General features: G+C 43.5%; 1 protein-coding gene across 1 annotated transcript in view; it reads right to left on the bottom strand.

Annotated features, from left to right (window-relative positions):
* LOC140389101 (uncharacterized) overlaps positions 1-27,037 on the bottom strand; it is a 306,705-nt gene that overhangs the window by 260,289 nt on the left and 19,379 nt on the right. The window contains exons 6-11 of the mRNA XM_072473261.1: positions 26,986-27,012; positions 25,073-25,099; positions 24,300-24,323; positions 21,594-21,617; positions 14,619-14,633; positions 2,386-2,412 (exon numbers count right to left, since the gene is read on the bottom strand). Of these exons, the coding sequence (XP_072329362.1) occupies positions 2,386-2,412; positions 14,619-14,633; positions 21,594-21,603 (52 nt within the window). The 5' untranslated portion in view covers positions 21,604-21,617; positions 24,300-24,323; positions 25,073-25,099; positions 26,986-27,012. The remainder of the gene's footprint in view (positions 1-2,385; positions 2,413-14,618; positions 14,634-21,593; positions 21,618-24,299; positions 24,324-25,072; positions 25,100-26,985; positions 27,013-27,037) is intronic.

Genomic DNA, 27,037 nt, shown 5'->3' on the forward strand with positions numbered 1-27,037 from the left:
CACATCAGTATGGATCGAGGATTGGCTAATGATTCGAAGTGAGGGAGTTGGGATAATAGGGCATTTTCAGATGGGAGACTATAAGTCGCGAAATTAGAGGGATCAGTGCTGCGAATTCAATTAGTTAGACCATATATGAATGCCTTGGACCAGGGAACTGAATGTACTATTCCGGATTTGCGGATGACACAAAAATAGGTTAAATGTCAAATGGTGAGGGTGACACTGAGTTCACAGAGGGATACAAGCAGTTAAGTGGACTGCCAAAGATTTTCAGATGATACATCATGTAGAAAAGCGTGAATTTATGCATTTTAATCGGAAAAATAAAGGAGCCGAATACTATTTAATGGAGAAAGACTGGACAGGTCGAGCACAAAAGTGCTCTGGTTCCTCGTGCATAAACCATAACGCGCTAGCATGAAAGTTCAGTAAGTTGAATGTTGGCTTTTGTTTCATGTGGAATGAAAAATATAAAAATAGGGCAGTCTTGCTAAAACTATGGACCACACCTGAAAAACTGTGACCAGCTTTGGTCCCCTTATCTCAAGGAAGATGTCCTATCTTTGGAGGAAGCCAGTGAATGTTCATGAGGTTGATCTCTATTATCTAGGGATCTTTTTAAGATGCGTGTTTGAGTAAGTTGGGCCTGTACTCATTGGATTTTAGAAGAATGAGAGGCTACCTTACGGAGACTGAGATTTTCAGGGGCTTGATGGGATATATGCTAAAAAGTTTTTCCCTCTTGTGAGAGAGTCTAGGACCAGAGTCCTTTAATGTAGAGATGATGACTAATTTATTGTCTCTGAGGGTAGTGCATCTGTGGAATTACAGGTCATAAGGGCTGTAGAGGCTGGGGCATTAAGAATGTTCAACTTTGAGAAAGTCAGATTTCAATCAGTAAGGGAATCAAGGGTTATGTGGGCAAGGTGGGTACGTGGAGCTGTGGATTATCACACCAGATCAGTGAATTTATCCCATTGAATGGTGGAGCAGACTCGGTGGACGAAATAGCCTCTTTCTGCTCATGTCTTATGTCCCCCTCCGTATCATCTTCTACTTTCTTCACTGATCTTTTCCCTTTTACATCAAATTGGAAACAAAATTTGTTTCAGATCTCTTCTTGGATCTTCGAAATTATGCGTGTTCCTGCAATACAACCTCCTACCTTTTTGATAATCTCCCCTATAGGTGGCGTCGTAAGGGTTGGAATTCTCTGCAAATGCGATTCACTGCCCCCGCCGGTAAGTGCGGGGTTTTCCGACAGCGTGCTTGCGTGGCGGCATGGGGTGGCTTCAGTGGGGAATTCCCATTGACAAGCTGCGGGATCAGTGAATCCCGCTGCTAGAGAACGGCGGGCCGCCGAGAAACACGGGACTGGCGGACCAGGGAACGCTTTCTCGGCGAAAGACTCTCGAATTCGCAGGTCGCTGTTATTTCTTGTTAGCAGAAACAATCTGCAGGTATTAAAAAGTTACTTAGAATTTTCCAATTACATCAATGCCACATTAGCCGTTAGGGCAAAAACAGCAATGGATTGTCAACACTTTTTAAAAACATTTTGCTTAGCATCTGTCACAATTCGGTTAATATTATAGGCTCATGCCACCAGAACGCAAAACCGCTGCTTGATACGGACTTCAGTGCAATCAATAAATAATATTTAATCAATTTACTGTGGTTGTGTATGTCGCATTGTTAATTTTGGTGAGGTGGAAAAACAATTAAACTGTGCACAATAGACCTGAGCAAACATGGCCACCATGAAAGAAAGCAAACTCTGCGTATTTTCCTTTATTCATAAAATGTAATGGAACAGATACGTGTTTAATCCACTGGGGCAACCAATTGATTGCTCATATTTAAAGAAAGTTTAAGTTGAAACACAAAACATAAATATAATTTTATTCATGTTTACATAGAACATTCAGTGCAGAAGGAGGCCAGTCGGCCCATCGAGTCTGCACCGACCCACTTAAGACCTCACTTCCACACTATCCCGTAACCCGTCCTAACCTTTTGGACGCTAAGGGCGATTTATCATGGCTAATCCACCTAACCTGCACGTCTTTGGACTGTGGGATGGAACCGGAGCACCCAGAGGAAACCCACGCACACACGGGGAGAACGTGCAGACTCAGCACAGGCAGTGACCCAGCGGGGAATCGAACCTGGGACCCTGGTGCTGTGATACCACATTGCTATCCACTGTGCTACTGTGCTGCATCCGAAATTTCGAACTGTACTTTAAGTCAAATAATAAATTAAAAGCATCTTCTGATTGGGAACCAATGTATTTGATCGAGATGTTTTCATTCGTATTCCAAAATTCATGAAGTCAAATACACCAAAAGTAAAATTTGCAAACTCTGTTGTGTGACTTACTGGTTCTTTGCAGTATTTTTCTGCATTCTTAAAAGAAATACAAGTTATTAGAAATCAATGTGAAAACAACGGAAAAACGTTTCTGAAACATCACAGTAAGACCACAAAGACCCACAGAACAATAGCAACGTTTCGGTGAAGAAAGAAATCATTCAGCCCATCGTGTCTGGGCAAACGAAAAGATAACGAAATGTGAGTCACTCATTTTAATTCAATTTTCCAGCACCTGTTCAGAAATATTGCAGTTCATGGCAAGGACTACACAACATAACGGGCTACAAAGCGAAGTCGAACAGTATCTCTGGCAGCAGCGCACTCCTCCCCGATGAACTCAATGCATTCTATGCTCGGTTCGAGCAGGTAACCAACAATCCGCTGGCGAGTGCAGCCGTTAATTCACCCATACCCACCATCACAGCTTTCGAAGTCAGATTGGCCTTCTTGAAAGTGAACCCTCGGAAGGCGACGGGCCCGGACGGGATCCCTGGTCGTGCACTCAGAGCCTGCGCGGACCAGCTGGCAGAGGAATTCGCGGACATCTTTAACCTGTCCCTACTCCACTCTGAGGTCCCCACCTGCTTCAAGAAGACCACCATCATACCGGTACCAAAGAAGAACCAGGCAACATGCCTCAATGACTACCGTCCAGTGGCCCTGACTTCAGTCATAATGAAGTGCTTCGAGAGGTTGATCATGAAGCGCATCACCTCCATACTCCCAGAACGCCTTGATCCACTGCAATTCGCATACCGATCCACATCAGACGCCATTTCCCTGGCTCTATACTCATCCCTAGAGCATTTCGAAAACAAGGACTCCTACATCAGACTCCTATTTATTGACTACAGCTCCGCCTTCAACACCATAATCCCAGCCAAGCTCATATCAAAGCTCCAAAACCTAGGACTTGGCTCCCCACTCTGCAACTGGATCCTCGAATTTCTGACCAACAGCCCACAATCAGTAAGAATGAACAACAACACCTCTTCCACAATAGTCCTCAATACCGGGGCCCCGCAAGGCTGCGTACTTAGCCCCCTACTCTACTCCCTGTACACATGCGACTGCGTGGCAAAACTTGGTCCCAACTCCATCTACAGGTTTGCTGACGACACGACCATAGTGGGCCGGATCTCGAATAACGACGAGTCAGAATACAGGCGGGAGATAGAGAACCTAGTGGAGTGGTGTAGCGACAACAATCTCTCCCTCAATGCCAGCAAAACTAAAGAGCTGGTCATTGACTTCAGGAAGCAAAGTACTGTACACACCCTTGTCAGCATCAAAGGGGCCGAGGTGGAGATGGTTAGCAGTTTCAAATTCCTAGGGGTGCACATCTCCAAATATCTGCCCTGGTCCACCCACGTCGACGCTACCACCAAGAAAGCACAACAGCGCCTATACTTCCTCAGGAAACTAAGGAAATTCGGCATGTCCACATTAACCCTTACCAACTTTTACAGATGTGCCACAGAAAGCATCCTATCGGGCTGCATCACAGCCTGGTATGGCAACTGCTCGGCCCAGGACCGCAAGAAACTTCCGAGAGTCGTGAACACCGCCCAGTCCATCACACGAACCTGCCTCCCATCCATTGACTCCATCTACACCTCCCGATGCCTGGGGAACGTGCGCAGCATAATCAAAGATCCCTCCCACCCGGCTTACTCACTCTTCCAACTTCTTCCATCGGGCAGCAGATACAGAAGTCTGAGAAGACGCACGAACAGCTTCTTCCCCACATCACCAGACTCCTAAATGACCCTCCTATGGACTGACCTCATTAACACTACACCCTGTATGCTTCTCCGGTGCCATTGTTATGTAGTTACATTGTGTACCTTGAGTTGCCCTATTATGTATTCTTTAAATTTCCTTTTCTTTTCATGTACTTAATGATCTGTTGAGCTGCTCGCAGATAAATATTTTCACTGTACCTCGGTGCACGCGACAATAAACAAATCCAATCCAATCGAATCCAGATACAGGTCCATGTAACTTTCAAAAAAGTTCCGCATTTTGGCTTCACGCACCAACTGAGGCATTGGATTCCGGCCGGCCGTTGCCCTCTGGTGAAAAAGGTTTTCTTCATGTCTTCTCTAAAAAGTCTACCAATCAACGTAAATCTATACCCCGTTAGTTGACCTCTTAGATGGGGAAACATGTATTTTCTGTCTATCCTGTGTAGCCCTCTTATAATTCTGTACAGCCCAATTAAGTCATCCCTTAACCTCTAAGGAAAGAAAACATAACCGCACCAAGCTCTCTCCATAGCTGCAATTTGTACGCCTGAGCAACATTATTTGAAATCTCCTTTGAATTCTCTCCAGACCAATTAAGTCGTTCCTTTAATGCAGGGACTGAAAATGTGTATAAACCCCAGCTGTGGCCGAACCAGCGATTTATACAATCCCAAATCACATCCATGATTTTGATTTAAATACCTCGCCCAATAAAGATTATGGATCGGTGTGGAGGTCTCAGGGTCGTTGTCATGGGTGACTTTAACTTTACAAATATTGATTGGAACCTCTATCGGTCAAACAGTTCGGATGGGGCAGTTTTTGTACAGTGTGTGCAGGAGGGTTTCCTGACACAATATGTGGATAGGCCGACAAGAGGTGGGGCCACGTTGGATTTGGTACTGGGTAATGAACCCGGCCAAGTGTTAGATTTGTTTGTGGGAGAGCACTTTGGAGATAGTGACCACAACTCGGTGTCTTTCACTATTGCAATGGAGAGGGATAGGGCCATACGGTAGGGCAAGGTTCATAATTGGGGGAGGGGTAATTATGATGCGATTAGGCAAGAATTAGAGAGCATAAGATGGCAACAGAAACTGTCAGGGAAAGGCACAAATGAAAAGTGGAGCTTGTTCAAGGAACAAATACTGCATGTCCTTCATACTTCATAGGTATGTCCCTGTCAGACAGGGAGGAAGTGGTCGTGTGAGGGAGCCATGGTTCACAAAAGAGGTTGAAAGTCTTGTCAAGAGGAAAAAGGAAGCACACGTAAGGATGAGAAAACAAGGTTCAGTTGGGTCGCTCGAGGGTTACAAGGTCGCAAGGAATGAGCTAAAAAAAGGGTTTAGGAGAGCTAGGAGGGGACATGATCCTTGGAGGGTCGGATAAAGGAAAACCCCAAGGCTTTTCACTCTTATGTGAGAAATAAAAGAATGACCAGACTGAGGTTAGGGCCGGTCAAGGACAGTCGTGGGAACATGTTCATGGAGTCAGAAGAGACAGGAGAGGCGTTGAATGAATACCTTTCTTCAGTGTTCACCAAGGAGATGGGCCATGTTTTTGAGGACGAGAGTGTGATACAGGCGGCTAGGCTGGAGGAGGTAGATTTTCTGAGGGAGGATGTATTAGCAGTTTTGAAAAACCTTACGGTCGACATGTACCCTGGGCCAGATGGGATATATCCTTGGATTCTTTGGGAGGCAAGGGGTGAGATTGCAGAGCCTTTGGCTTTGATCTTTGGGACTTCACTGTCCACGGGGATAGTGCCAGAGGACTGAAGAGTGGTGAATGTTGTTCCTCTGTTCATGAAAGGGAATAGGAATGACCCTGGTAATTATAAGGCCGGTTACTCTTACTTCAGTGGTTGGTAAGTTAATGGAAAAGGTCCTGAAGGATAGGATTTATGACCATTTGGAAATATGCAGCTTAATCCGGGATAGTCAACACGGATTCGTGAAGGGTAAGTCTTGCCTCACAAATTTCATTGAATTCTTTGAGGAGGTAACTAAGTGTGTAGATGAAGATAGAGCAGTTGATGTCGTATACATGGATTTTAGTAAGGCGTTTGATAAGGTTCCCCACAGTCGGCTCATGAAGAAAGTAAGGAGGTGTGGGATAGAGGGAAATCTGGCCAATTGGATAAGTAACTGGCTATCACATGCAAGACAGAGGGTGATGGTGGATGGAAAATTTTCAGACTGGAGACCAGTTACCAGAGGTGTACCACAGGGATCAGTGCTGGGTCTTCTGCTATTTGTGATTTTTATCAATGACTTTAGAGGAGTGGGCTGAAGGGTGGGTCAGTAAATTTGCTGATGACACCAAGATTGGTGGAGTAGTGGATGAGGTGGAAGGCTGTAGTAGGCTGCAAAGAGACACTGATAGGATGCAGAGCTGGTCCGAAAAATGGCAGATTGAGTTTAAGAACATAAGAACATAAGAACTAGGAACAGGAGTAGGCCATCTGGCCCCTCGAGCATGCTCCGCCATTTAATGAGATCATGGCTGATCTTTGTGGACTCAGCTCCACTCTCCGGCCCGTACACCATATCCCCGAATCCCTTTATTCTTTAGAAAGGCATCTATCTTTTTCTTAAAAACGTTTAAAGAAGGGGCCTCAACTGCTTCACTGGGCAAGGAATTCCAGAGATTCACAACCCTTTGGGTGAAGAAGTTCCTCCCACACTCCGTCCTAAATCTACCTCCCCTTATTTTGAGGCTATGCCCTCTAGTTCTGCTTTCCCCGACCAGTGGAAACAACCTGCCAGCATCTATCCTATCTATTCCCTTCATAATTTTATATGTCTCAATATGATCCCCCCCCCCCCCCCCCCCGCATCCTTCTAAACTCCAATGAGTACAGTTCCAGTCTACTCAACCTCTCGTCATAATGTAATCCCCTCTGGGATCAACCTCGTGAATTTCCTCTGCACTCCCTCCAGTGCCAATATGTCCTTTCTCAGGGAAGGAGACCAAAACTGAACACAATACTCCAGATGCGGCCTCACCAACACCCTATACAATTGTAGCATAACTTCACTAGTCTTGAACTCCATCCCTCTAGCAATGAAAGACAAAACTCGATGAGCCTTCTTAATCACCTGTTGCACCTGCTCACCAACGTTTTGCGACTCGTGCACCAGCATACCCAGGTCCCTCTGCACAGCAGCATGTTTTAACATCTTACCGTTTAAATAATAATCCATTCTGCTGTTATTCCTCCCAAAATGGATAGCCTCACACTTGGCAACATTGAATTCCATCTGCCAGACCCTAGCCCATTCACCTAACCTATCCAAATCCTTCTGCAGACTTCCGGTATCCTCTGCACTTTTTGCTTTACTACTCATCTTAGTGTCGTCTGCAAACTTTGACACATTGCACTTGGTCCCCAACTCCAAATCGTCTATATAAATTGTGAACAACTGCGGGCCCAACACTGATCCTTGAGGGACCCCTCTAGTTACTGGTTGCCAACCAGAGAAACACCCATTTATCCCCACTCTCTGCTTTCTGTTAGTTAACCAATCCTCTACCCATGCTACCACTTTACCCTCAATGCCATGCACCGTTAGTTCATGCAGCAACCTTTTGTGTGGCACCTTGTCAAAAGCTTTCTGGAAATCCAGATATATCACATCCATTGGCTCGCCGTTATCTACTGAACTGGTAACGTCCTCAAACAATTCTACCAATTTAGTCAGACACGACCTACCCTTTGTGAACCCATGCTGCGTCTGCCCAATGGGACAATTGCCCTCCAGGTACCCCGCTATTTGCTCCTTAATGATAGATTCCAGCATGTTCCCTACAACCGAAGTTAAGCTTACCGGCCTATAATTACCCGCTTTCTGCCGACCTCCTTTTTTAAGCAGTGGTGTCACGTTTGCTACTTTCCAATCCTCTGGGACCACCCCAGAGTCTAGTGAATTTTGATAAATTATCACTAGTGCGTTTACAATTTCCCTAGCCATCTCTTTTAACACTCTGGGATGCATCCCATCAGGGCCAGGAGACTTGTCTACCTTTAGCCCCATTAGCTTGCCCAATACTGCCTCCTTAGTGATTACAATCATCTCAAGGTCCTCACCTATCATATCTTTATTTCCATCAGTCACCGGCATGTTATTTGTGTCCTCCACTGTGAAGACTGACCCAGAAAACTATGTCCAGCTCCTCAGCCATTTCCCCGTCTCCTATTATTAAATCTCCCTTCTCATCTTCCAAAGGACCAATATTTACCTTAGCCACTCTTTTTTGTCTTATATATTTGTAGAAGCTTTTACTATCTGCTTTTATGTTCTGAGCCAGTTTACTTTCATAGTCTACCTTACTCTTCTTTATGGTTTTTTTGGTAGCTTTCTGTTGTCCTCTAAAGACTTCCCAGACCTCTAGTCTCCCACTAATTTTTGCCACTTTGTATGTTTTTTCCTTCAATTTGATACTCTCCCTCACCTCCTTAGATATCCACGGTCGATTTTTCCCCTTTCTACCGTCTTTCTTTTTTGTCGGTATGAACCTTTTCTGAACACTGTGAAAGATCGCTCTGAAGGTTCACCACTGTTCCTCAACTGCTTCACCATGACGTCTTTGCTCCCAGTCTACCTTAGCTAGTTCTTCTCTCATCCCATTGTAATCGCCTTTGTTTAAGCACAAAACACTAGTGTTTGATTTTACCTTGTCATCCTCCAACTGTATTTTAAATTCCACCATATTGTGGTCGCTCCTTCCAAGAGGATCCCGAATTATGAGATCATTAATTAATCCTGCCTCATTACACAGGACCAGATCTAGGACCGCTTGTTCCCTTGTAGGTTCCATTACATACTGTTCCAGGAAATTATCCCGGGCACATTCTATAAACTCCACCTCAAGGCTGCCTTTACCAACCTGGTGAAACCAATCGATATGCAGATTAAAATCTCCCATGATAACCGCTGTACCATTTATACATGCATCCGTTATTTCTTTGCTTATTGCCTGCCCTACCATCCTGTTACTATTTGGTGGCCTACAGACTACTCCTATCAGTGTCCTTTTCGCCTTACTATTCCTGATTTCCACTGAAATTGATTCAACGTTGTCCTCCATAGCACCAATATCATCCCTTACTATTGCCCGGATGCCATCCTTAAACAACAAAGCTACACAACCGCCCTTACCGTCCATTCTATCCTTTCGTATAGTCTGATACCCTTGGATATTTAACTCCCAGTCGTGACCATCTTTTAACCATGTTTCAGTAATGGCCACTAAATCATCGTCATTCACGATGATTTGCGCCATCAACTCATTTACCTTATTTTGTATACTACGAGCATTCAGGTAAAGTACACTTATGCTGTTTTTTATGTCTTTGTTATGAATCCTAACACCTTGATCATTAACTTTTCCCAATTTATTTTTCCTGTTACCCTTTCTCCTAATTTTCCTTGTCTTTGAACCCATATCTCTACATAATAACCTGTCACGTAACCTGCTGCCTTGATCTCCATTAACCATTATACTGTCCATAGCTTTACATTCCCCCCCCCCCCCCCCCCCCCAACTTGCTTGTTTAAAGTCCTTGTGACCAACCTATTTATCCTATTCGCTAGAACACTGGTCCCAGAATGGTTCAGGTGAAGACCGTCCCAACGGTACAGGTCCCTCCTGCCCCAGTACTGATGTCAATGCCCATGAAATGGAATCCCTCTTTCCCGCACCACTCCTTTAGCCACGTGTTAACTTCTCTAATTTTCTCAACCCTATGCCAATTAGCATGTGGCTCGGGTAGTAATCCAGAGATTATAACCCTGGAGGACCTGTTCTTTAATTTAGTCCCTAGTGTTTGATAATCCCCTAACAGGTCCTCTTTCCTAGTGTTACCTATGTTGTTAGTCCCAACGTGGACCACAACAACTGGATCCTCCCCCTCCCTCTCCAAAATCCTTTCAAGCCGATCAGAGATGTCCCTCATCCTGGCACCGGGCAGGCAACATACCATGCGGGACTCTCGATCTGGCTTACAAAGGATGCCATCAATCCCCCTAATTATAGAATCCCCTACAACTACCTCTTGTCTTTTTGTCCCCCCCCCCCCCACTTGAATGGCTTCCTGTACCACGGTGCTGTGGTCAGTCAACGCAGCCTCCCTAAAGCCCTCTTCCTCATCCACACAGGGTAACCCTGAGAAGTGCGAGCTGATTCATTTTGGTAGGAAACATTTGAATGCGGATTACAGGGTCGACGGCAGGGTTCTGAGGAATGTGGAGGAAAAGCGAGATCTTGGGGTTCATATCCCAGATCTCCCAAGGTTGCCACTCAAGTGGATAGAGCCATGAAGACGGCCTTTAGTGTGTTGGCGTTTATTAACAGGGGGCTTGGGTTTAAGAGCAGTGGGGTTATACGCCAACTGCACATGCCCCTGGTGAGACCACACGAAGAATATTGTGTGCAGTTCTGATCACATCTCTATAGGAAGAATGTGGAAGCATTGGAAAGGGTGCAAAGGAGATTTACCAGGATGCTGCCTAATTTGGAGGGTAGGACTTATGAGGAAAGGTTGAGGGAGCGAGGGCTTTTCTCTTTGGAGCGGAGGAAGATGAGAGGCGACTTAATAGAGGTAGGTGGTCAGGGGGATAGATAGAGTGGACCTTCAGAGACTATTTCCTCAGGTGGATGTAGCTGTTACAAGGGGGCATAACTATAAGGTTCAGCGTGGGAGATATAGGAAGCATGTCCGAGGTAGGTTCTTTACTCAGAGAGTGGTTAGGGTGTATAATTGACTGCCTGCTGTGATAGTGGAGTCGGACACTTTAGGAACTTTCAAGCGGTTATTGGATAGGCACATGGAGCACATCAGAATGACAGGGAGTGGGATAGCTTGATCTTGGTTTCGGACAAATTTCGGCACAACATCGAGCGCCGAAGGGCCTGTTCTGTGCTTTACTGTTCTATGATCTATGTTCTAAAGGAATGCCTTCCATCTGCTTTCTGGACCACCTTGTCCATCTTCGACCAACCAGCCTGTGCATTCAGTGTGAAGGCACAACCTGGCACAACTTCCCTTCCCCTCCCATAGCACAATTCCAAAGGGCCAGTCTCTCAGCCACTTCCGTTTGAACAGCATGTGCCAAATCAGACGTCTGAGGGACAAATCCCCTTTACCTCCCCTGCTTTCACCATTCACGTCCCAGACACTCCTCTTAATTGAAACAGTGATTTGCTTGCATTTACTTCAATATCATATAGAACATTTGCCTTTGGCCTTGTCCCCCTAACATCGGCAGGCCCATTGCAAATTTTCTGATCGCATTGGCATAATTCACACCTCTTTAACCTGCTCCATCTGGACCTGTAAAGTCTTAATTACCTGCAAAGAGTCGCATTCAAAGTATCGTCTTGTATTTTTGACTTTATTTATATATATGTTTCTGGAACCTACCTCTTGGTTCACCTGAGGAAGGAGCAGTGCTCTGATGGCTAGTGATTCGAAACAAACCCGTTGGACTTTAACCTGGTGCTGTAAGACTTCTTACTGTGCTCACCCCAGACCAACGATGGCATCTCCACATCATTACAATTAGTTAACCAATGCTCTATCACTGATAATCTATCACCCTCAACAACATGACATTTTACAGTAATCTTTTAAGTGCCAACTTATTTAATGTAGTTTGGAAATATACGTACTCTCCATCTACTGCTTCCCCTTTATCCAATTTTCTAATAGCTTAAATGAAACACAATTTCCCCAATTCCCCCTCACAAACCCATGCTGACTACATTTGATTATATTTCGATGTTCGATATATTCTGCTGCTATTTACTTCATCATGGATTCTTGCATTTTCTAAATGAGTGATGTTAGGTCACTCGGCTATCATGAAAGCCATAGCATCAATACAGTGCAGAAGGAGTCTATTCAATCCAATGTCGGCACCGACGCTCCGAAGGCGTACTTTATCTCCGTCCATACTCCACCCTTTCCCCGAAACACCAACTTACCTTCTTGCACACCAAGGGGCAATTTAGCACGGCCCATCGACCTAATCTGCAGATCTTTGGGTTCTGGGAAGGAACTGAAGCACCTGGATGAAACCCACCAGTCACGGAGACAACCTGCACACTCCACATAATGCCCTGCATCCGGGGCCCTGGCGCTGTGAGGTCGCAATGCTCCCTACCGTGCCACCATGCCGCTGTAGTTTGCTGCTTCCTATCTTCCTGCTTCTTTGAACAAAAGTGATACATTTGCGCTTTTCCTATCCTTTGGGAGTATTTTTAAATGTAGGGAAGCTTAAAATGTGACTTGAAATTCATTTTCTGCAGCCACATATTTCATGATGCACGAAAGCAGGCCACCAGGTCAGTGATCTGTCTTATTGGTTTACCTGATACTCATCTCTAGTCATGATGTGGAGATGCCGACATTGGACTGGGGTGAGCACAGTAAGACGTTTTACAACACCAGGTTAAAGTCCAACAGGTTTGTTTCGATGGCACTAGCTTTCGGAGTGCTGCTCCTTCCTCATCTCTAGTGTTCGTGATTGTTTTACGTTCCTGTCTCCCTTTTCTTTCTTGATTATATACCATGGGTTTTATTTTCTGACCTATACTATGAAGGCAGATGCAAAATACTTTTTCAAAACCATTGTGCCTTTCTTGCCATTAAGAGATTCCCAGTCTCAGCCCTTAGTGGCCAACTATCCCGTTTACCATTCATTGGCTTTATATATTCCAAGAAAAGTTTCTACTTCTGCTGTTATATTTCAGCACGTTTTCTCCCATTTAACAATGTATTTATCTTTCTTACTTTGGTTTAATCCTTTGTTGGTTTCTCTAATTTTCTCAGCACTCTGGATTGCAACACCATCGTTGCAGTTTTCTTCATCTATTATTTAAATGTGGTGTCATTCTTCTATGTCTTAGCTTGCCATCCTTCTCGTACACCGTTTCGCACTCAATGGAACATAACCTTGCTGAGAGGTATGGTGGATCTCCTTAAATATATACTTCCATTTCTTCATGTCTTCGTCTCCAATTTAATCTCTATTACACGTTAGCCAAAGCCTGCCTTTATAATATTGCAAGTGCCTTTATTTTTGCTGAATGTTCTATTTTCAGACTCACCATGTTCAGCCTCAAACTATCATGTTATGGCAACTCTTATTGGGAGGGGGATGGGGTGCATTGCTATGGTCATATTTATTATTCCTGTCTCATTAGAAATTGTCAGATCTAAAAAACCCAGCTCCCTAGTTGCTACCGGAATATATTGTTCTGGGATAAGCACCCAACTACGACTCGATTAGCCCATCTTTTAGACTCTCTCCTTTCCCAATTTGATTTCGTCAATCAATATAAGAATTAAAATCTCCCATGACTTTGGCAATATTTTTCTTGCAGACTCCCATTGTATCGCCACCTTACTGCCATGCCGACCCTTCTGTACTAGGTCCACTGCAACAGTCTGTGAAGATCAAGCAACCTGGGACACAGAGAGCCATCTTCCAAGTAAGCATTTTATTGTGTTCTAGGTTCAATATTGAGTTCACGAATTTTAGATTGCTAACGCCTTCCCCATTCTGTTCTTTTCCTCTTACTTATTTACTCTTCCTTGTTGTTTTGTTACTTGCTTTGTGTTCCGGTAAGAACTCTTTACCCATTCACGGTGCCTCTAGATGTATATTGCTTTGGTTCTTTCCACATCCCTTTGACTTTACTCCAAGCAATCTTTGTCATTGAATCTCTACTGCCCACGACCCTATCACAAATCTCACATTTTGATCCTCTTAAATCTCCTCTCTTAATTTTCTCAAAAGCTATTGGATTTCGAACTGTTTTCTCTTGTCATGTATCGGTAGGGGCGTTGTATTTTCTCTCCCTACCAATGCGGTCTGATCCGCTGAATATATCCAACGTTTTCTATTTACATTCTTCGTTGTTTTGTTGTTGTACTATTTTCTTAATATTACAGAAAATGTGGTTATCATTTTTAATAAATATGTTAAATAAATGTGAATTCCTCCATCCTTGAACCACCTGATTTTCAGTCACTGAAAATTACTCAACATCTATACTGGATTTACTCTCTCTGTTTTTTTACTGCAGCCAGTCGATGAATGGTACATATGTCTGATGGGGAGGGGAAAAACTTACAAAACCCTCCTGCTACCGCCTGTCCAAGTCATAAAATGATTGCAATTGTGTTGGGTTTCTGTTACAAGCTTGAGGTGTTGAATATAGCAGCATCAATCTTGAAATGTGGTAGGCTTTGAGAACTGGTCCTGATACGGCTAATTCAATATTAAACCAAGACAAAATGTGCAGGTGCAATTTACTTGGCATTTTCTCCTGCTTCGGCCTATTTCAGCTTGATTGTACTGATCACTGATATGCCCGAGAGGCACTTCTACATATGCGTTAATCCATGACCGTATGTGACTCTTCTCTGTTACTGACGAAGCTCGATTAATTCAGAATCAGAAATTCCAGTGCGTGGCTTACCATCACTTTTCCCTCCTAATAAAACAAACAAAAAATAAAAAGCAGATCAAGCAATTGCTGATGTATTCACTGCATGTACAGCATGCCGCCAGCTAGGAATAAGGTTTACAAATAAAGAAATCCCCTTCAACCAAAAGTAGTGAGGGATTTGGGGCAAAGACGTGTATATCGAGTTTGGTCGCAGGTTAATCATGATCTTATTGAATTGATAAATGAGCCTTCATGGATTGCAGAAAGTAGACAGTTTAAATGTTGCTTTGGACTGGAATAATCCATTCCATTTTATTTTTATTTGATTTCCTTCTGGATCAATTGCCCATAGTGTGGCTTTTCTTTTCACCATGGCCCGCCATTTTCAATTGAGGTAACTAATTTGGTGTGATGTATCAGTCGTATCCCTGCGCATAAATACCTGGATTTCTTTTGAACTGGTAATAGGTTTCATGGAATCTTTTCTAAATCATGGAATACAAGTAGCTGATACTACTACCTTGCAGACGGTAAACTCTATCTATGACTACATGAGCAGAAAGCCAAGGTGATTGGAAAGAAATTGAGAAAAACCGAGAGAAAGAAAGGAAATTGAGCAATTAGAGGGGGAAAAAGCATGCCATATGTGTACAAAGGTTGTAAAATGTCAGTTTTATAATATCCATCGACTACATAAATAAATCTCAATATATATTTTACAAATTACCACAGTGAACATGCCCACACCCTCCGTGCCTTTGTACCTTTTCTGGTATTCAGGGCTGGGCTGTACATGAACTTAATTTCGTGTTATCCTTTTTCAGCACTGGCTATGCCAACAACACTGTCGGTTCTGAATGACAAATCTCTTGCTTCATGCCTTGCTCCAGGATTGAGCACACAGGTCTATGTTGGCGGCACATTATGCTTTTGAGACTGTGCTCTGTAGTTAGAAATGCAGCCGTTTGACGAGGCTACAAATGTAGGTTTCCATATACCTTCACTGCTGGATATAGCAGGTTCCGCGGTGACCACGGCATGAACTCTATTGTCCAGGCCAATGCTTATCCCTCAAATAAACATCCCCGAAAACAATATTCTAGTCGTTACCATGGTGTTGCATGTTTCTGTGCAAATGGCGACGCCCATTCCTACAACAGTGATTGAATTTAAAAAGCACCTCTTTGGTTGTCAACTGCTCCATAAAGTAAGTAAATGTAAATATAAAAAGACACGTTTTCCTTTACAGTAACGAACTTATTCTCACACACATCTACTAGCAATTCATCTCATTATTAAAATATGCATTGATGCACCAACAGTTTTTTGGGTGAGCAGGTTGTAAATTCCCATTGCATGTTTAGTGGCAAAAAGTGTACTCATTTCACAACTGAATGGGATAGGTCTGACTGAAGGTTGTACCCCACGTTCTGGATTCTCACAATTGAGCAACGAGTTTCACTCGAGCTATTAGTTTGAATGATGGACCACAACATTTTCTGAACTTGTACGTTCGAAGGAATACGTTATATTTTATTTCAACATCGCCTCACAATTTAACCAGTCAATTCCTGGTAGAATTGTGGTATTAGAAAACCTAGGCCGATTATAATACCATTTGTGCACACGATTTCGCTCCCGAGTTTCCTTTGAGGGAACACACATATTTGAGTGAATGCAGTTGGTAAACTCGGGCACCAGGATCGCCAGGTTGCAGCAGATTTTACTCCACCTTGTATAGGTCGTCGGAAAGGGCAGACATCGTGACCCATCATTCACCCGAAATTCTTCTGTTTTCCGTTCTGAGTGGCTCGTTTTGATTTCAAACGAAGACAATTATTTTCTGCCCCATGCAAGAAAATTTCAAAGAACGTTGAAGCATCCGGACGCCAAACTGAGTAAATCTACTACATAAGGAGCCGAGGGCAAGTGTCCGCGCAAACAACATCAGCTCGAGAAACTTTTCTCTCCACCATAGGACTAGGCAGGGATGCCCTGTGTCCCCCCTGCTGTTTGCACTCGCGATTGAGCCGTTGGCCATCGCATTAAGAAGTTCTGGGGTATGGAAAGGAATAGTGCGGGGGGAGGATTGAGCATAGGGTGTACTCATATGCCGATGACTTGCTGTTAGACGTGTCGGAACCGAATATGTCGACAGAGGTAATATTGGAGCTGCTTCGAGTCTTACTGGGGTACAACTAAATCAAGACGAGAGTGAGTATTTTAGGGTGTCTCGGGCGGGAGTGGGGGCAGGGGTGGGGGTGGGGGGCTGCCATTCCGGAGGGCAGGGACTCACTTTAGGTACCTGTGGGTGCAGGTTGCTCGGGAGTAGGGGAGGGGAGGCTCCGCAGGTACAACATTTCTAGTTTGATGGGGAGAGTGAAAGCTGATCTGACAAGATGGGCTGGTCTCCCTCACTTGCGGGTCGGGTACATGCGGTTAGAATTAACGTGTTGCCGCGATTTCTGTTTATTTTTCAGTGCCTGCCGATTTTCCTGCGAAAGGTACTTTTCAGAGAGATTGAAGGAAGGTGGGGCGGGAAGGTGGCCACAGTTAAATAGGTGCTGCGACAGAGAGGAAGGCAGGCAGGGGGTTTGAGTCTTCCAGACCAGATGTGTTACTACTGGGCGGTGAATGTGGAGAATGTGCGGAGCGGTGTCAGAGGGGTTGATTCCCAGTGGGTCAGAATTGAGGAGCGTTTGTGCAGGGGGTCGGGATTGAAAGCACTAGCAACAGCGCCGCTCCCGATGGCCGCGGCGAAATACTCAGGGAGTCCGGTAATAATTGCTTCATTGAGAATCTGGAGGCAGTTTCGCCAAATCTGGGGTTGTGGGCAGGGCCAAGGGAAATGCTTATTCGGGGGAAACCACATTTTAGCCAGGGGTGGGGATGGAAATTTTCTGAAATGGGAGGAGAAGGGGATTAAGACACTAAAAGATTTGTTTCGTAGAGGTCTGTTTGCAGGATTGAAGGAGCTGGAAGCGAAGTATGGGCTGGAGCAGGGGGAAATGTTTAGATACATGCAGGTTTGAGATTTTGCCAGAAAGGAGGTACTGAGCTGGCCTCCACATTGCTGGAGGAGGTGCTGACGACAGGGGGACTGTCGGCGGTTTACAGAGCTATTTTGGAAGAGGAGAAGGCACCACTGGAAGGGATCAAAGCAAAGTGGGAGGAATAATTGGGAGAGGGTATGGAGGAGGGGTTATGTTGCGAGGTGCTCCGGAGAGTGAACGCCTCCACCTCGCGTGCGAGGTTGGGCCTGATACAGCTGAAAGTGGTATACAGAGCAGGCCTCACGAGGGCAAGGATGAGCCGATTCTTTGAAGGAGTCGAAGATGTGTGTGAACGTTGCGGGGGGGTGGCTAATCACGTTCATATATTTTGGTCCTATCCGAAGCTAGAGGATTACTGGAAGGAGGTTTTTAGGGTAATTTGAAAAGTGGTGCACGTGAAACTGGACCCGGGCCCCCGGGAGGCCATATTCGGGGTGTCGGACCAGCCAGGGTTGGAAACGGGTGCGGAGGCAGATGTTGTAGCCTTCGCCTCGTTGATCGCCCGAAGGCAGATCCTGACATGTTGGAGGGCAACCTCTCCACCCTGTGCCATGGCGTGGCGGGGGGACCTGTTGGAATTCTTGACTCTTGAGTGGGTTTTAAGTTTAAACGGAGAGGAAGGATGGAGGGCTTCTACAATTCATGGACATTATTCATTAAGCACTGTCAAGAACTGGATAACATCGAACATTAGTTGTGGCGGGTGGGTGGGAGGGTTGGGGAAAGGGGGCTGTGTGCGTTAATGGTGACTATGGGTGATCCCTGATTCCTTTTTGTCATTTGTTTGTGTGAACATGCGGGCTAATGTTTGGGGTTTGGTGGGAGGATGGGATCGTTGGTATTGATATGGGGATTGACATATTTGTTATTGATTATTGTTTATTGTTGGTGGATGTAAATTTGAGAGAAAATATGAAAAAGGAGGAGAATAAAAAATATTTTAAAAAATAAAAATAAATTGAACGCCAAAAGAGTCGCCATGCAAAATGGAAATCGATGAATCTGAAATGGTTTCCAGTTTTCTATCGCATGTACAGTGATTCCCAAGTAAGGCAATAACTTCAATGAAGAGATTTGATCCCTCTGCTGAATTTTGTTCGAGGGTAGTCATCAAATAACGACAGGAAGTATCTGTGACAGCAGGAATGATTTGAATCATTGCTAATTTAGGAGCAGCACAGCTTCATCCCGGGTACGATACAAAGCCAACTTGTGCCGCGTTGCTGCACAAACCCCTTAGCCACTGCATAAATGGTTGAGGGGTGAGCAATATTTTGTGGTAGTTTGATGATGGTGGCTAGTCTGCGAGATCTGTGATGAGGAAGTGTTTTTTAAATGAAAGTGGTGTTGATTCCATTCCTGCTGCCACAGAGCCTTTCATGTCGTTATTTGGCCTGGTGGTATCAGTCCTACACGCTGGCGTGTTGGTAGGCGAGCAGCTTATGGGTTCCCAAGGTGCTTGTGTACTGACAAGCTTCCGCTCCAGAAGCTTTCGTGTTGCAATCTCCCTCTTAATGTTGCTCAGGACTGGGAGCCTTGGCAGTTGCGATGACCGGAGGACAGCTGAGATGATATATATCCTTGTGCTGAATTGAGTGTCGACAAGACTGGCATAAGATACATTGTACACGACTAGTGCACAGTACTTTGCAGTCGAGCAGACGATGCCAAGAGTAGATACTTAATGTTTTACAGAGCCAGACCAATGTTTTTGATCATTGCTACTGTCTTGCTCAGACTTTTTGTCTATCAACATTCGATCAGGGGAGCACAAAAACATGCGCGATGTTGTTCAGGATTCAGTCTCTCGCCATTCAACTAGACGTTGAGTTTCCTCATGGTACTGGCATTGTGGATGTGGAATGTACTTTCTTTTTAAATTCAGAGGACCGAATTATTTTTTGTTTAGAATTAAGGAGCAATTTAGCCTGGCCAATCCAGCTGCCACGCACATCTTTGGGTTCTGGAGGTCAAACCCACGGAAACATGTTCAAACTCCACACAGACAGTGACCCAGGGTCGTGGTCGAACCCGGGTCCTCAGGGTCATAGGATGGAGGTGGAATATATCTAGGGCTGTGATGCTGTTTTTGGCTGAACTGTCATGTCTTGTAATCGTTGGTCAGCTTTTCTACTTCCCTCTTTCGTGTTGCCTTTGTTAAGCAAATATCCGAGCTTGCGAGGAACAAATGGTATTGTTAGCATAGATGAACTCCCAAAGACTGGGTTGGAGGAAAAAAAGTGATGCGGAGATTGAAAAGGGTGGGGGCTACAACTGCTGCAACAGAAATGTTGGACTGTTTCTTCCAGGTGCTTGTCTCATCAACAATGTGCAGCATGAACCATATATCTTGGCTTAATAGTTTAATGCCGCCAGTAACTCATGGAGGGAGAATTCTTGAAATTTTGGCAAGATTCAATGTGTCATACGCTACAGTGAGATCACGAAATACAGCGTTAGTTTTGAAGTTATTTCCAAAGCCGTTATCATTGAGCCTTGTTCGAGCAATAACTTGGTTGAATTTGCCGACTTGTGCAGCTTTCAAGATTTTATCCACCTCTGGCTCAATTCATTGTCAGATGAGACATTCTCTGTTCTTGCAATGCATAGCGATCAGAGATATTGGTCGGTAGCTTGACGGTAACTGAGGCTTTTCGCCTGGTCTTGGCAGGCCTGTTACTTTGGATCTGGCATCCTTCCTTCACAGATAACCCTTGTGAAGGATTAAGCTATCCAACCCGTGGGCAAAGCTTTTCGAGTAAATGAGGAATGTTTCCAGAGCCAGCAGCCGACTTGATTTCATGTATCACGATGTCCAAATAATTCCGTTAATAATTCAGGGCATGATCTCAATTGTAATCCCTTCGGAAGCTGTCTACACTTCATTTTGTTTCGCATTACTTTCCCCGGGGCACGTTTCCCATATGGAGAAGATGGGTCGCTACTTTATTCACATTTACAGATAGTCGGTTTGGTATTAGTGCTTACTTTCCTGTTCCAAGATGGTATATTAACCTCCAGAATTCGTGGCTGGAGCACGTGAAATTCAATTTTCTGGTTCTCACCTCGGCGGTAGACAGAGTCCAAGGGCTCCATCAAGCGATCAGTTACATCTGGATCACCAATTCCCTTGAGCGGTGAAGGACAGAAATATATTCCTCTTCGAGGCAGAGGGATTCCTGTGGGATGGGTTTGGTGCATGCGTTGTAGGTGGCTTTGCAGAGACTGCTGTTACCAGTAACTAGCGATTAAAACAGAACATTTGTTTCCTGAATTGTAGGTGTTTCTGAATGGCGTGCTAGATCATAATTATTATCACGACTTCACTTGGCACTGGAAATCATATTTTTAGAACCATAGAGATCAAATCTTTCATCTTTTGAATATTGTTGAAAGTTTTGGAAACGTTTTAAACATTTGTTTTCTGTCGTGCTATCTCTCATCTTTGTCTCTTTCGAACCCTTTCTTTATTCCAGCTATTCGTGACAATGGACAGCAAATTAGATATTGTTACTACATTTCTGATTCAGACTTTGCTTTCTTTCATCTCTGATGTGATTGGTTAATGGGATGCACATTAGCTGATACACGACTATCATCACCTAGAAAGTTGAGTCTTGTTGCTCTCTTCATTGATTCTGCCAGACATTCTGAATGTTTACCGCATTTATGTTTGCACTCCACAATTTACTACCCTGTTAATCTGTTCCAATAATTATTGACAGTAAATTCAAGTGTTAAATGTCGTGGAATTTGACGGGCAGGTGGACATCAAGTTCTACTCCATAGATCGTGCTGGGATTTATGCTGGATTGTCTCTTTGTGCAAGGTAAAAATCTATACATAGTCAATGTGACGCTGCATTGCAATTTCGACATTCCTGAACGCAACGTGGCGAGTGAAAATTTAAGTGTCTTATGAATATATTTCAGAAAAAGTAACTTATCCCTACCTGACTTCATTTTCCCCTTCAGATCTGTAAAATAACATATTACATTTGACTTGTTTGCCCCCGTTACTGGAGTCCATGCGGGTATGTGCGCGATGTTTGACGACCAACAATAATGAGTCCACATCCTCTCTTATGTTTCTCCGGAATTTTTTTATAATAGTTTGTAGACGCCATACAATAAATAGCTGTAGCTCATTCATATATCCGGCCATCTGTACTATAATTAACCGCAGTCCATTAGGGACGGTAAACATCTCTGAGAGAAAGAGCGAGAGAGATGATTTTATCCGCAGCTGGGATAAGGCAATAAAGAAGCCTCCGAATTTGAACTAGTGTGGTTGGCGTTTATTTTCACAACACTCAAGCCAACTCAGGTGACTGACAACGAATTACAACAAAGTGATTTATTCGAAAAAAAAAACAGTTTTGTGTATCCCATGTTTTACACCAGTGCTTAAAATAAGCGAATATTTTTTAAAAATGATGATAATGATGGTGACATGACGGTCACGATAGGGCAAATTGTAAAATGTACTAATATCAACATCTAACCATATATTGATGTATCACACATCGAATATTCTTAATTCAAATAGTGGTAGACGATGTTACCGTTTCCGCTCAAAAACAGCAGTCTTCATGGTTTTGCGTCATGTCACACTTCAGTGGTGACATGTTTCCTCTCTTTGAATCCATTCCCACCCTTGCAAAAAGTCTCAACCCTAACCCCATGCTGCATGGTAATCAAATAAAAGAAATGGAAACATTTCTTCACTGGTATGAGATTGGGAAGTATTAATGTCTAAAGAGACGGAGGCATCCTTGCTTAAAAGTTACTAAATTCAGACCCTGCAAGCAATTGGCATGGGAAATGGTAAAATGACTTCCTCACAATCAGATTTTAGTACAGGAGTAAATATGTCCTGTTTCATTTTATAGAACGTTCGGTAGACCTGAAACTGGAGTATTGTCTGCAGTTTAGTCACATTAATCATAATAATAATAATCTTTATTGTCACAATTAGGCTTACATTAACACAGCAATGAAGTTACTCTGAAACCTACGGAAGGATACACATTAAGGATATGAAGATGATAGATGAGGGAAAGGCAGTAGACGTTGTATAATAGACGTCAGTAAAGCCTTTGACAAGGTATCTCATGGTAGACTGGTACAAAAGGTGAAATCACATGGGAGCAGAGGAGAGCTGGCAAGTTGATACAGAACTGGCTCCGTCACAGAAGGGAAAAGGTAGCATAAGAAGGATGCTTTTCAAAAAGGAAGGCTATGATTAGCGGCGTTCCACAGGGATCAATTCTGGGACATTTGTTCTTCGTAGTGTATATAAATGATTTTGAAGAAAATGTAGCTGGTCTTATTAGGGATTGACTGGACTGTGCCGGTATTCGCTTGACTTTAGAAGAATGACATGTGGTCTAATTGAAACTTACAAAATTATTCAAGGGCTAGGAAAGAACGGGGTAGAAAGGATGTTTCCCCTGCCTGGGAGCCTGGAACCAGAAGACACAATCTCAGAATAAGGATACGCCATTTAGGACCGAGATGAGGAAGAATTGTTAACACACGGGATGGCGAATTTTTGCTATTCTTTACCACATCGGGCTTTGGAGGCTAAGTCACTGCGCATTTTCAAGACCGAGATTGATGGATTCCTAGTTCTCATGACGTGGAGATAACAGGGGAAATAATGTTGCGATAGACACTCAGCCATGATCTAGTCAGATGTGGAACGTGCCCGTGGGGCTGAATGGGCTTCTGCTGCTCCTATGTGCCCAATGATATCCAGCTAAGCTAATCCAGATGGTTTTCCGTGCACACCCTGTTGAGTTTTCGGTCTGTAATATATGAATGTAACTCTCACAACATCGATCTTCATCTCTAATTGCCGCATGGTGTCACTCAGCGTATGATCATGAGTTGAATAATCTGTCGATCCAAATTTTTACAGACCTGCTGCGCTACCTCTGCGCCACAGACAGTGCAGCATTAGAACACCTGAATTTTTCTAAATCTTGCGCTCGCAGAATCGCAATGTTTACCGCTTTATCCTCCTCACCAGTCCAGTCACTCAGATTACAACAGGGCTGCATAATTGGGCTGCCTTCGATCCCTTCAATTCCATACCTAAATTAAGATATCATAACCTGGGCTATTGTTTGGAATAGGGCAGACATAGAATGAGGAGCAGAGGCAATTTTACCTTTTTCCGATTTCTACTTTTCCTCAAGCCCTAGAATGGGGCACACACAAATTTCCTGATACCATGAATCTGTGCCATGCAGAATATTGCACAGAAAGCGAATTAAAACATTCAATTGAATGGGACTTTGCCTCAGCGACATGTGGCTTGTTCGTAGCCTGCTAATATGTAGCACTATTTCACAGCGCCAGCGTCCCAGGTTCGATTCCCGGCTTGGGTCATTGTCTGTGCGGAGTCTTTACGTTCTCCCCGTGTCTGCGTGGGTTTGATCTGGGGGCTCTAGGTTCCTCCCACAAGTCCCGAAAGATATCGTTGTTCGGTGAATTGGGCAGACTGAATTCTCCCTCAGTGTACCCATTATTGGCGTTGGAGTGTGGCGACTAGGAGATCTTCACAGTAACCTCATTGTAATGTTAATGTAAGTCAACTTGTGACACTAATAATGATTATTATTACAATATTGTACATCACATTTGTAACTCACCTTTCAGTTGCAAGAGCGTGTCAGCTGATGACGTAGAAAAGATAGGTCAGTAACTGACATGGAAGATGTTCTTGCAATGGAAAATAACGGATAAAATGCACTAAGATTATATTCAATGATTTACTTATAATCCTTAAATTGCAATATTTCACACTCCTTGAATGGAAATATTGTTTTTTGCATATTTTACGATTTAATATGTTAAAATTATCTACCATCATAAAATAGTTGTTTGTAATCTTGCAGATTAAATCCTTAGGGAACAAAATATGGCATTGTTTGGGCTGTTATTTTAGCACCGCCATTTAACCGTTTGGAATAATAGTCTATATCCAGTTTGTATGCTTGTGCCACAGTCAAAATCTAGTGTGGAAATAATTCCAATTTTCATAGATGCAAGCTTCGCAAGGCCAGCATTATTATTTTCCCCTTATTGCCGTTGAGAATATGATGCACACCCACATTTTTAAGGTTTCGTTATCTATGTTATTAAATGAAACATTAAGGAAGTAATATACTATGGTCAGTCGTAAAGTATTGATAACTGATCAAATGGTGTAATGGATTACCTTAATTCATTAGATAGTGCCAAGGGGTATTATCAGTCCTGATGAAATTTCATCGACTTGAAATATTACCGTTTGATTTCCTGAACATTTCCTGCATTTGTGTTTGTATTGACAACGTATTGACTACCATTTCCTGCATAACAAGAAATGAAGCTTCCACGGAACAAGGAGATGTTTAATCATTAACATTTTTACTAAGATTACCGAATTTTGCTTGCAGTGCTTCTTTTTCTGAAAGAGAATAAAACACAGGTAACGATAGGAAGCTCAAATTAAGAGCGCGCGATTGAGTTCTTGGAGAAAGTTGAGCTCATTGGAAAGTGCCAAGGTGGATTTTCAAAGCATGTATCACAACTAACAATGCGAATTTTATTTTATTTGTAAGAGTAATATTGATGGGTGTACTTTACGTGGATTTCCCGAATGCATTCGACATGGCACTGAGACAGCATTAGGAAAATTAGCGGGTATGTAATTACAAGCAGATTATTGACGTGAAACCGTATTGCCATACGAGATGTATTCTAATGCCACCTGCTACTGGTGCATGTTCAGAGAAGCATGTTTCCAGATGGATGCAGGGACAATCGTGGCTTCTGGACGGCATGGACCGGGTTGGGGTATTCTTACATTGGGAGTGGTTAAAATATGAAATTTATTATCTGAAAAGATGGCGGAGAATGGCACAATCGTCACTTTCAACAGAAAATAAACTACATCTGAAGAAATAAACGCAACTGCAGCGTTACGGTGAAAGGGGCGAGCGAGCAGGAGTACTTAAATTGCTCTGGTAGAGACACAGCACATGTTACACTGGCAGACAATTCAGCCTCTTCTGCCCGTAATCTCTGTTGTTGAATATGCGTTTTGATGTTTCTTGATAATTACATAGTGCAAGGAACTCTTGGATTCACGAATTTGCCAAAGGCACAAATTAGAATGATATATTTTTAGTTAAAAGTCACTTCAAAATCCTTGACTCTTTTTCGGGATTAGGTTTTGAAATGATGGTCGCAAATATATTTTACTGACTGTACAAATCACAGATGTCAAGTAAACCCGCCTGTTACAAACCACAACATGTACTCAGGGTCCTGGTGCGATAGAGATTTACACCTTGCTGAGTTTTCTGCTCCACTGAAGTTAATAAGTGGAGTGTCCGGGTAAGATAAGAGCTGAAAGATAGCTATGTCTTAACCAGTGTCTGTGGCTTGTTCATGTTATTGTAGGATAAGATTTAATAATAATAGGATCGATGCTTTCCTATTTTTAGAATTAAATGGTAAATTCATTATTTTATAAATATAATTCCTATCAGCACCGAAAGAATATCGCAGTGTACCATGTTGTTTGTGGAACAAGAGAAATAAGCTCAATCAAAAAAAAACCAACTTAATCAATTGTTCCAAAGATAATTATTTAACTGATTTCTACTGATCAATACGTTATTATTAAAGTAAAAGATTCCGATTTCTACGAAGCCAATGGGAAATACAATCTTGTTGACTTTCAGGCAGGTGGATTGAATTTGTTGGACATCGGGCTGCGGGTTCTGCACATCGGCGCGGTCGCACTCTATGTCGGGTGATGGGGGGGGTGGGGGGTGGGGGCGGGGGCGGTGGTCAGTCGGATCCGTCGGGTCGGGGATGGAGAATCTCGTTCCATTGTTGTTCAGGGACTACCTTGTGAGTGCAAAGGGGAAGGGCCTGGTGCTGGGGCGGTGATAGCGTTCCCTGTGCGATCGTGTGCATTGGGGCAATCTTGCGTGCGGACCGCTCTTTGTGTTTAACAGTTACATTGAAGTCAGAAGTGGATATATGTAATGTTGTCTTTTCAGCTTAACTATCAGCATAACAGTGGCAAAGCCGTCCAAATGTTGCAATTTGAACCGCTTTGTTTGATGAATTTCAACCCAATGTAGGGGAAGTTTATGCTTCTGGAAAATTGCACGTAAACCCTGCCTGGGAACCTCCGGAAGTCTTTCCACCAGCGCATCTTTGAATTATCTCCCAAATCTGACACCGAGACCCAGGAATTTACATTGGTTTGTGGCTTCAGGAGTATTTGTTTTCCCACATTAGAAGAATATCTTTTAAACGTGTTTAAAGCAGATTAACCTTTTTTGGCTATATCGAGCTGGGTCGCTGTGAAGAGAAATACAATGGTTAA

The sequence above is a fragment of the Scyliorhinus torazame genome, chromosome 14 (assembly GCF_047496885.1).
Source record: "Scyliorhinus torazame isolate Kashiwa2021f chromosome 14, sScyTor2.1, whole genome shotgun sequence".
NCBI lineage: Eukaryota > Metazoa > Chordata > Chondrichthyes > Carcharhiniformes > Scyliorhinidae > Scyliorhinus > Scyliorhinus torazame.